The 12,003-nt window shown below is 45.1% G+C and overlaps 1 protein-coding gene across 3 annotated transcripts in view; it reads right to left on the reverse strand.

The window, feature by feature from the left end:
* sgip1a (SH3GL interacting endocytic adaptor 1a) overlaps positions 1-12,003 on the reverse strand; it is a 197,606-nt gene that overhangs the window by 56,417 nt on the left and 129,186 nt on the right. For all 3 annotated transcript variants that reach the window (XM_059984381.1, XM_059984380.1, XM_059984379.1), the window contains one exon: positions 9,400-9,526. In XM_059984381.1, the coding sequence (XP_059840364.1) occupies positions 9,400-9,526 (127 nt within the window). The remainder of the gene's footprint in view (positions 1-9,399; positions 9,527-12,003) is intronic.

Raw genomic sequence — 12,003 nt, forward strand, 5'->3', positions numbered from 1 at the left:
AAAAATGTGCTTGGTGGAAGGATCCAGTTGGAGATGGCAGAAGTTACGGAGGCTGGTGGGGTGATAGGTTAGGACAAGGAACCTTATCCCTGGCAGGGTGGCAGGAGAATGGGGTGAGGACAGACATGCACGAAATGGAAGAGATGTGGGTGAGGGCAGTGTTGATGGTGGAGGAAGGAAAGGCCCCTTCTTTGAAGAAGGACATCTCATTAGTTTTTGAATGAAAAGTCTCATCCTCTGAGCAGATGCAGTGGAGACAGAGGAACTAAGAAAAGGGGTTGGCATTTTTACATGTGACTGGGTGAGAAGAGATATGGTCCAGGTACCTGTGAGAATAAGTGGGTTTATAAACGATATCAGTAGATAGACTGTCTCCAGAGATGGAGAAGAGAGATTGAGAAATGGGAGGGAGATAATGGAAATGGACCAAGTATTTTTGAGGGCAGACTGGAAGTTGGAGGCAAAGTTGATGAAGTTGACGAGTTCAACATGGGTGCAGGAAGCAGCACCAATGCGGTCATCGATGTAGTGAAGGAAGATTTTGGGAGAGGTACTGGTGAAGGCTTAGATCATGGACTGTTCCACGTAGCTGACAAAAAGGCAAGCATAGCTGGGACGCATGTGAGAGCCTATGGCTACACCTTTGGTTTGGTGGAAGTGGGAGGAGCTAAAGGAGAAATTATTGAGAATGAGGACCAATTCCACCAGAAGGAAGACAGTGGAGGGGAACTGGTTGGATCTGTTGTCCAGAAAGTAGTGCAGAGCTTTAAGGTCCTCCTGATGGGGGTTGGAAGTATATAGGGACTGGACATCCATAGTGAAAATAAGATGACTGGGGTAGAGAATTTGAAGTAATTGAGAAGATCAAGAGTGTGTGAAGTATTATAGATGTATTTAGGTAGGAAAGGACTGAACCAGGGGAATAGAACAAAGATGAGGTATACAGATATATGTTTAGTGGGGCAGGAGGAAGCAGAAACAGTGGGTCTACCTTGGACAGGGCAGATTTATGGATCTTGGGTAGAAGTGGGAGATACTGGGTAAGGGAACTGTGAGGTTGGTGAGAGTGGATGGGAAAACTCCAGAGTTTATGAAGTTGGTGACGTCATGGGAGCCGATGACCTGGTCCTGTTTGAGGATAAGTAAGAGCAGGTGTCTGAGATTAGTGGTCAGATGACGATAGTACCCTCCTTATATGCAGGTGAAGTTAGGATTGATGTGGAGAGAGTGGAGAGCAGTGCATTTAGAAGGAGTGAGGTTAGAAACAGAGAGAACACTGGTAAAGTTGAGACAGTTGATGTCTCATTGGCAGTTAGCAATAAGAAGATTCAGAGCAGGCAGAAGAGTGCACAGGGTGGCAAAGGTGCGGCCCTTACTGAGGACAGAACAGTCTGTCTCAGAGAGGGGAAAGTCAGTGGGAACAGTGAACACCCAGCATGGATGGGAGCTTGGCTCAGAGGGGAGGAAGAAGAGGGTTGGTATTGTCTGAGGGTTGGGGTGTTCAGAAAAGATGGGGTGGGAGGGAGATGGAAGCTCTGAGAGAGCAGAGTGGTGGTGGGGTGAAGGGAGGCTGGTGTTTAAACAGTAAGTGTGTAAAGGCTCAACCTGGAGATGCTGTTGGTCCAGCTGGAGTTCGAGTTAGAGGTTGAGCAACAAGCAAGTAGAAGGTGACCAGGGTTGTTGGAGCCTGCATCGATGGCGGTGGAATCAGGGTTCTGAATCTGCTCGGGAGCTTTGGAACTGGGTGTTGGTGATGTTAGAGTCACCAGAATAGATGTGTCCAGAGACGTTGGGGTTGGGGATTGGTCTGGAGAAATTCGTAATCTGGGGGCACCTGATGGTAACGAGGTCAGCTGCAGGGATCATGGTCTGGGGATGTCCTCGGCTGACAGCATTGGAGATGGTGGGTTCTGCAATGTTCAGACGGGTGATCTTCTGATCCTTGTTGGACGTGAGAAAGGTGAAGAACTGAAAGCATGGATCCAGCAGATGATACAGTATCAGACGTCCATTGCAGACAGCAGAGAGAGAATCCTGGAGTTGTGGCAACAACTGGGACAGGGAGCCCAGGTACCTCCTCATGGCGGAAAGCATGGCATGTAGTACGTGGTGGGAGAACCAGCCAATTGAATGTGGCACAAGAGGGTGGTGGAGATATGTTCCTAGGCTGTAGTAATGGGTCTGAATGACCACATGGTCAAAGAGTCAAAGGACCGCAGAGATCACAGAGGGGGAGCAGTGAGAGGGAGTATCACTGAACTCCTATGGAAGGGAAGATTTAAACTTCTTCAGGGTTGGCATCCCTTGAAGAGACTTTGCAGTGTAGTAGAACCACAAACAAGAGAAAATCTGCATTTGCTGGAGATCCAAAGCAATGCACACAGAATTCTGGAGGAATTCAGCAGGGCCAGGCAGCTTCTATAGAAAAGAGTAAAGAGTTGACGTTTCAGGCCAAGACCCTTCATCAGGACCAGAAAGGAAGGGATGAAGTCAGAGTAAGAAGGTAGAGGGAGGGGAGGAAGAAGTATGATATGCTATATTTACGTTTGCTGACGACACCACTGTCATTGGCCAAAACAAAGAGGTGTTGATTCAGCATATAGGCAGGAAATTGAAAATCTAGCTGGGTGGTGCCTTAACAACTACCTCTCACTCAATGTCAGCAACACTAGGGAGCTGATTATTGACTGCAGGAGGAGTAAACCAGTTCTGCTTGGGGATCAGAGGTGGAGTGAGTCAGAACCTTTAAATTCTTCGGTGTAATCATTTCAGAAGATCTCTCCTAGGTCCAGCACGTAAGTGCCATTACAAAGAAAGCACGGCAGCACCTCTACTTTCTCAGAAATCTGCATAGGTTCAGTATGACATCTAAAACTTTGTCAAACTTCTATAGATGTGTGCTGGTGAGTATATTGAGTAATAGCAACACAGCTGGTATGGAAACACCAATGCCCTTGAATGGATAAGCTTACAAAAAGTAGTGGATACAGCCCAGTATAAAGCATTCTCTGCCATTGAGCAGATCTGCATGGAGTGGTGTCACAGGAAAGCAACATCCATCATCAAGGGCCCCACCTTCCAGCTCATGCTCTCTGCTCACTGCTTCTGTCAGAAACGAGGGTCAGGTGCCCCGAGACCCACACTACTAGGTTCAGGAATAATCATTACTCATGAGTCATCAGGATCTTGAACCAGAGGAGATAATTTCACTCAAGTTCACTCACCCCATCACTGAACTGTTTCCACAACCTATGAACTCACTCTCCAAGGACCCTTCATCTCATATTCGTGATAATAATTGCTTATTTATTTATCTATCTATCTATCTATTTATTTATTATTATTTTGTTCTCTTTTTGTATTTGCAAAGTTGGTTATCTTTTACATGTTGGTGTTGTGGGATGGGCCCTTCTGGCCTTTCAAGCCATGTTGCCCAGCATTCACCCAATCTAATCCTGGCTTAATCACAGGATAATGTCCAATTAACCTACTAACCCGTATACCTTTGGAACGTGGGAGGAAACCAGAAGCACCTGGAAGACACCTATAGATTCACAATATACAAACTCCTGACAGACAGAATTGGGAATTGAACCTGCATCTATACTGTAAAGCATTATGCTAACCACTGCGCTACCATGCTGCCTCATTGCATCACGTTTCTTTGTATTTACTCTGAATGCCAGCAAGGAAATGAATCTCAAGGTTGTATATGGTGACATATATGTATTTTGATTATACTTTTCCTTTGAACTTTGTACAACTGATGAATCTTTTTAGAAGGTCCACAGGATTTTCTGGAGAACTGAAGAAGAAATAGGGGGAATGCCATACTAGATCTAGTATTAGATAATGAACCGGGTCAGGTCACAGATCTGTCAGTGGGTGAGCATCTGGGGGACAGTGATCACCGCTCCCTGACCTTTAGCATTATCATGGAAAAGGATAGAATCAGAGAGGACAGGAAAATTTTTAATTGGGGAAGGGCAAATTAGAGGCTATAAGACTAAACCTTGCGGGTGTGAATTGGGATGATGTTTTTGCAGGGAAATGTACTATGGACATGTGGTCAATGTTTGGGGATACTTTGCAGGATGTTAGGGATAAATTTGTCCTGGTGAGGAAGATAAAGAATGGTAGGGTGAAGGAACCATGGGTGACAAGTGAAGTGGAAAACCTAGTCAGGTGGAAGAAGGCAGCATACATGAGGTTTAGGAAGCAAGGATCAGGTGGGTCTATTGAGGAATATAGGGTAGCAAGAAAGGAGCTTAAGAAGGGGCTGAGAAGAGCAAGAAGGGATCATGAGAAGGCCTTGGCGAGTAGGGTAAAGGAAAACCCCAAGGCATTCTTCAATTATGTGAAGAACAAAAGGATGACAGGAGTAAAGGTAGGATCGATTAGAGATAAAAGTGGGAAGATGTGCCTGGAGGCTGTGGAAGTGAGCGAGGTCCCCAATGAATACTTCTCTTCTGTATTCACCAATGAGAGGGAACTTGATGATGGTGAGGACAATATGAGTGAGGTTGATGTTCCGGAACATGTTGATATTAAGGGAGAGGAGGTGTTGGAGTTGTTAAAATACATTAGGACGGATAAGTCCCCGGGGCCTGATGGAATATTCCCCAGGTTGCTCCACAAGGTGAGGAAAGAGACTGCTGAGCCTCTGGCTAGGATCTTTATGTCCTCATTGTCCACAGGAATAGTACCAGAGGATTTGGAGGGAGGCGAATGTTGTCCCCTTGTTCAAAAAAGGTAGTAGGGATAGTCCGGGTAATTATAGACCAGTGAGCCTTACGTCTGTGGTGGGAAAGCTGTTGGAAAAGATTCTTAGAGATAGGATCTATGGGCATTTAGAGAATCATGGTCTGATCAGGGAGAGTCAGCATGGATTTGTGAAGGGCGGATCATGCCTAACAAGTCTGATAGAGTTCTTTGAGGAGGTGACCAGGCATATAGATGAGGGTAGTGCAGTGGATGTGATCTAAATGGATTTTAATAAGGCATTTGACGAGGTTCCACATGGTAGGCTTATTCAGAAAGTCAGAAGGCATGGGATCCAGGGAAGTTTGGCCAGGTGGTTTCAGAATTGGCTTGCCTGCAGAAGGCAGAGGGTTGTGGTGGAGGGAGTACATTCAGATTGGAGGGTTGTGACTAGTGGTGTCCCACAAGGATCTGTTCTGGGACCTCTACTTTCTGTGATTTTTATTAATGACCTGGATGTGGGGGTAGAAGGGTGGGTTGGAACGATTGCAGACGACACAAAGGTTGGTGGTGTTGTAGATAGTGTAGAGGATTGTCGAAGATTGCAGAGAGACATTGATAGGATGCATAAGTGGGCTGACCAGTGGCAGATGGAGTTCAACCCGGAGAAGTGTGAGGTGGTACACTTTGGAAGGACAAACTCCAAGGCAGAGTAAAAAGTAAATGGCAGGATACTTGGTAGTGTGGAGGAGCAGAGGTATCTGGGGGTACATGTCCACAGATCCCTGAAAGTTGCCTCACAGGTAGATAGGGTAGTTAAGAAAGCTTATGGGGTGTTAGCTTTCATAAGTCAAGGGAGAGAGTTTAAGAGACACGATGTAATGATGCAGCTCTATAAAACTCTAGTTAGGCCACACTTGGAGTACGGTGTCCAGTTCTGGTCGCCTCACTACAGGAAGGATGTGGAAGCATTGGAAAGGGTACAGAGGAGATTTACCAGGATGCTGCCTGGTTTAGAGAGTATGGATTATGATCAGAGATTAAGGGAGCTAGGGCTTTTCTCTTTGGAGAGAAGGAGGATGAGAGGAGACATGATAGAGGTGTACAAGATATTAAGAGGAATAGATAGAGTGGACAGCCAGTGCCTCTTCCCCAGGGCACCACTGCTCAGTACAAGAGGACATGGCTTTAAGGTAAGGGGAGGGAATTTCAAGGGGGATATTAGAGGAAGGTTTTTCACTCAGAGAGTGGTTGGTGTGTGGAATGCACTGCCTGAGTCAGTGGTGGAGGCAGACACACTAGTGAAGTTTAAGAGACTACTAGACAAGGATATGGAGGAATTTAAGGTGGGGGGTTATATGTGAGGCAGGGTTTGAGGGTCAGCACAACATTGTGTGCTGAAGGGCCTGTAATGTGCTGTACTATTTTATATGTTCTATGTAAATTACACCAGTGGATTAGAATTGAAAGAGCTGTATTCTCACTTAACACTTGTCTATTGTGATCTGGGTTTGATTATCAGAAACAGTAAACAATCCCATTTCTCAAAAATAGTATCATGAAGTTTGCAAATATAACATTCATTTATTGTAGATTTCTACTCCTGGGTTATCCTTGTTAGTGGACAGAAGATGAAAGGACAAGAGGGAATGAGCCCAGATTTATATTACTGCAGAAGGGGACCTTTTAGAACTGGAATGAATCACACAGAACAGAACAGAATGTGGAATGGTAACAGTAAAGTACAATGAAGCAATGGAGCAAGCAAAATGTTAATGTCTCTTTTGTACGGACTCAAAGAATGGCTAATACGAAGATCATTCTTGTTCGATCAGTTGTACTTTTTCATGACAGTTTTTTGGCTCTCAATCACATTCTCCTCATCTCGATCTCAACATGTCAACAGCAAAGTGAATGCAGATATCACTGTTGTAACATTGCCATGGGAAACTCTGGGGAGGGAATATCGACCCCTGTGAGCTGGTATTTTTGAAAATGAGGGTAGAGAGGTGGGTGTGAGGATTGTGTTAAATTGATCAGGTGCTGTTATTTTAAAGCTGAGCCTTGACTTCCATATTTTACACAAAAAAATCATACCTTGCATAACATCTCCTCATGAGAGTGGGTTCAGAAATTTTAACATAGTTTTTACTGATAAAGTGTGATAAAAATAGTGTCCAGAGTCAGCCTGCCAATGAGAAAATTGGTGATACAGAAGTGTTGGACATAGACCGAAAAGATAACTGGCATATCTGGCAAAATTACTGCAGCCTGTCAGCTGTGTAAGCTGAGCTGTGCGGCATGATTAATTTATTATTATTTAATTACTTATGGTTTTATATTGCTATATTTCTTCACTATTCTTGGTTGGTGTGGCTGTAACGAAACCCAATTTCCCTTGGGATCAATAAAGTATGTCTGTCTGTCTTTTGTGTCTCTGTCACAAGGGAGATAGTGAAACTTGTGAGCGAAGTTTACTGGAAAGTAAGCTTCATTTGTAAAGTCTGTTGACCATTTGTCAAAACTTTGAAAGTGTCCCCTTGTTCAATGCACTTTTCAGTTCTGCACTCCCACAGAAGTATGTGTGGACAATGCTATAATATTATGAGACTCAAGGACAGTTTTGGACAACAGAAAAAACCCATGGAAACCAGCAGAATGTGTGCCACTTGCCTAACATTGTATGAAGTGTGGGGGTCGCAAAAGAGGTCTAGCTTACTGGAGGAGAAACAGGATTTACAGGCAGAGACTGATTTCCTTGAGCAGAGGACTTGTCCTGGGCCCAGACTTTTATAAAGAAAGCACAGCAGCATCTCTATTTCATTAGGAATTTGTGAAGACTCAGCATGACATTTAAAACTTTACAAACTTCTATAAATGTGTTGTGGAGAGTATATTGACAGCTTGGTATGAAAACACCAATGCCCTTGAATGGAAAATCCTATAAAAAGTAGTGGATACAGCCCAGTCTATCATGAGTAAAGCCCTCCTTACCACTGAGTGCATCTACATGGAGTGGCGTTGCAGGAAAGCAGCATCCATCATCAGGAAGTCCCACCACCCAGGTCGTGTTCTCTTCTCACTGCTGCCATCAGGTAGAAGGTACAGGAGCCTCAGGACTCACACCAACAGGTGCAGGAACAGTTATTACCCCTCAACCATCAGGCTCCTGAACCTGAGGGGATAACTTCACTCATCTTCATTTGTCCCATCAATGGATAACCTATGGACTCACTTTCAAGGACACTTCATCTCATGTTCTGAATACTGTATTGTTTTGCTTATTTATTATTATTATGTCTTTATCTTTCTTTTTATATTTGCCCCGATTGTTGTCTTTTGCACACTGGTTGCCCACCCTGTTGGTGTGGTCTTTCATTGCTTCTATTACAGATATTGGATTTATTGAGTACGCCCACAAGAAAATGAATCTCAGGGTTATATATGAGATTCAGCATAACATCTAAAAGTACATACATCATATATGTACTTCGTTGATAAATTTAATTTGAACTATGAACCATTTAAACATTAGAGTCTAGGGTACTCAGGAAACATATTAGATGGTTAAGTCTTTGTAGAGCATTGGAACAAAACCTTCAGAACACTGAACCTGAGCCCTGTGTTTTATCAGTAGTTGTATTGATAAATACTAACCTCAACCTCTTTGTTTAGGGATCCTACTGGGACTTACTGAAGATGTTCTCTAGAGTAGCCATCACATTGACTCTGCAACAAATGTGACCACTGAGCATACATGTCCTCAGGTTTGGAGCCTGGCTTCCCACAATTGCAAGGTGTCATTGACTGCACACATCTGTCCTCAAGATATCTCCAGGTTATCCTGAACTGCCCATCAACAAGAAGGAATTTTGCTGCCTTAACATTCAATGGCCTAAGCACTGCAGAGTATTTTTAGTGTGCTTTCATAATTCTCTGTCTTATGTCAGTCTGTTTCCTGGATCTTGTCAGATCTCTAAGCAGGCTTAAAGTCTGGCTTCTCAGAAATTCTCTTAAATCCTGGCTGATAGCCATTGCGATGCAACATGACTATGAAGCTAGGCAACCTGGCAACCAAAAGACCCAGAGAGGAAGCTATCACCATGCTGAAGTAATTCAGGTGCCTTGAGAGACATGAAGGCACCCTTAAACAGAATGGTTCTCTTAAAGCTGCTAGATTTGGCAGGTCAAGACAGAGCAGGTAGCAGCTCTTTTAATGAAGAAGAAAAGGAGCAGGAGGAAGAACGTACAGGAACATACAGCATATATTGTTTCTCAGGATGCCACCTCATTGAGGTTCACTTTGCCTCCATCAGTCTACCCTTCAACACAGTCTTCCTTGATCCCTTCAATCAACACGAATTGGACTTGCAAGTAGCCATGCATGCCCTGCCCAGCTGTTCGGTACCAACATATTTCTTACCATTCCACACAATAGATCCTTGTCAGTCAGAGTGCCGTATGTGGAATGGGGAATTGAGACATGGATTGACAAACGATGCCCATGTCAGTCCAAAGTGAATAAATTTAACCCTCCAACTATCCTGCAGATGGTGGAAAATTGAAATAAAGATGGAAGGTGCTGGAAATTCCCAGGAAAAAAAAATTCCAAAAGAATTTCTTGAACTCAAACAATGCCATTTATTTCAGCCTTTATTGCTTTACTGACTTAATGAAAGACTAAGAATAGTACTTTACCGACAGTAGGGGTGGTGGCAGCACTCAGCGAGTTAGTTGAAGATATGGAGGAAGTGCTTTCTGCTCGAGCTAAAGGAGCTATTGGTGGAGGACTGGAGGAATGAATGGGAGGGCTAAAAGACCTGGCCTGTGAAAACACAAAACATAATAAAACTACTTAGAAATTAATCAGGTAAAAGATCATCATTACAAATTTCAAAAGTAGCAAATTACTTATTTTATTTGCCTTAAATGCAAGGTAAAAGCATTGAAGTGCTCAGCTTGAAATTGTATAACTTTTCTCTCCTGTTTCCTATCTTGAAGATAATAACTTCTGTACTTCTGATTGTTGCATGTCTCCCAAGACTTGACTGAGCCAAGGAAGTGAGAGATTGCGTGACACAAGAAACAAATCCATTATTGTCTTTGTCTATTATATTCTATTTGAGCAAGGAATCACTGAAGAGGAATCAGCAGCAAAGTTTTTGGCAGTAATTTCTTCCATGAATTGAGGAAAACTTGGGCTGCTGGTAACCTGCCACAAGTTAATATGTTGATATATGATACAAGTGGTTATTTATTCAATATCAACAACCAATTTTATTTGTTTGCTGTCTTTAGCATTGTAAGAAGTCCCAAGAGTACTCTTCAAGATTGAGTACCAAAACACAGATGAAGTATTAGAATAGGTAAAAAAGAATTTGGTGGAAGAACTTGGTTCTGAGGAAAATCTGAAAGAGGGGTAAAAGTTAAAGAAAGTGAGAAAACAAGGAATTCAATCCCTGAGCTTAGGACAATTACTATTGATTATTTATTAATGTATTTATTTATTCAAACTCCTGATTTAACCCTAGCTTAATTATAGGACAATTTATAATGACCAATTAAACTACCAACCAATATGACTATAGACTGTGGGAGGAAACCAGAGCACCTGGAGGAAACCCATACAGTGACAGGGAGAACAGACAAACTCCTTACAGACTGTGGTGGGAGAGCAATTAGAATTTGAAATGGTCCCAAGATCATGCCAGCAGGAAAGAATGTTTCCAGGTTTGGAAGCGATTACAATGATAGATCCTGAGACAATGGAGGACTTGTGGCGACCCACTTTCTGCGCAGACGAACCGGCTCACAAATAGCCAGCATGGTGGGGGGGTGGGGAGACTTTGGTAATGCACCTCTGATGTAATTTCCGCCTGGAGAGGGTGGGCGCTAGGGATTTAAATGCCAGCGCCGCGAAGTTTGAATAAACTAGTCTCGAAACGACTTACTGACTGCGTGTTGCTATTTCAGCGCTGTGTGTAGCACATCGCTACATTGGTGACCCCGACGGTCCAAACGGGATTTGGACCAAAGATGACCGACTCTTCATCTGTTCACGCAGTTTCGCTAAAACTGCCGACTTTCTGGACGCTGCGACCACGCGTGTGGTTTAGCCAAGCAGAAGCCCAGTTCTAGATTCGGCAGATATCCTCTGATTCCACGCGTTACTACCACGTGGTGAGCACCCTTGACCAGGAGTCGGCCGCCCAGGTTGCAGATTTCATACAGTCGCCCCTGAAAGAAGGCAAATATGAAGCATTCAAAGCGCTGCTCATTGGGACCTTTGGCCTCTCACGGCGTAAGTGAGGTGCCCGCCTGCTTCACCTGGACGGTTTGGGAGACAGACTGCCGTCAGCATTGATGAACGAGATGCTGTCCCTGGCTGATGGACACAAGCCCTGCCTCATGTTCGAGCAAGCGTTCCTAGAGCAACTGCCCGAGGACGTACATTTGCTGCTGGCCGATGCAGATTTCAGCGACCCCCGGAAGGTGGCGGCCCGGGCAGATGTGCTGAGGAAAGCCAAGATGGAGAGCGTGGCGTCCGTCGGGCAGATTACCAGGCCACATACCCAACAGCAGACCAGACCAGGCCCGGCACGGGGGCACACACAACACAGAGGCAGGAGTGAGGAGGACAGTGAACAGTGGTGTTTCTACCACCAACAGTGGGGCACAAAAGCCCGCCATTGTCGCCCACCCTGCAAGGGCCAGGGCCAGCTGCCGCTAATGACTATGGTGGCTGGCCACCAGGACAGCCTCTTGTACGTCTGGGACAAACAGTCAGGACGCTGCTCCTTGGTTGACATCGGAGCAGAGATCAGCGTCTTGCCCCTGACGGGGTACGACACCCGCAACAGGAAGCCAGGACCCACCCTGAGGGCCACAAACGGCAGCAAGATACGGACCTACAGCAATCGCACAGTGCAGCTGCAGTTCGGCGCCAGCTGGTTCACGTGGGACTTCACACTGGCCACCATGGCCCAACCACTCCTGAGGGCAGACTTCTTGCGAGCTCACAGCCTGCTGGTCGACTTGCAAGGGAAAAGACTGGTACATGCCGAGACTTTCCAGACGTTCTCCCTGGGTGAAGCCAAGTTACCGGCCCCACACTTGGACTCCATCACGCTGTCGGACAACGAATTCACCAGAATCCTGGCGGACTTTCCATCGATTCTGGCACCGCAGTTCACGGCAGCCATGCCCAGACACGGGGTACAGAACCACATTCTGACCCAGGGACCACCCCTCCACGCCCACGCAAGAAGGCTTCCCCCAGAAAAGCTCCACCTGGCAAAGGAG

This window comes from Hypanus sabinus, chromosome 11 (genome assembly GCF_030144855.1).
Source record: "Hypanus sabinus isolate sHypSab1 chromosome 11, sHypSab1.hap1, whole genome shotgun sequence".
Lineage (NCBI taxonomy): Eukaryota > Metazoa > Chordata > Chondrichthyes > Myliobatiformes > Dasyatidae > Hypanus > Hypanus sabinus.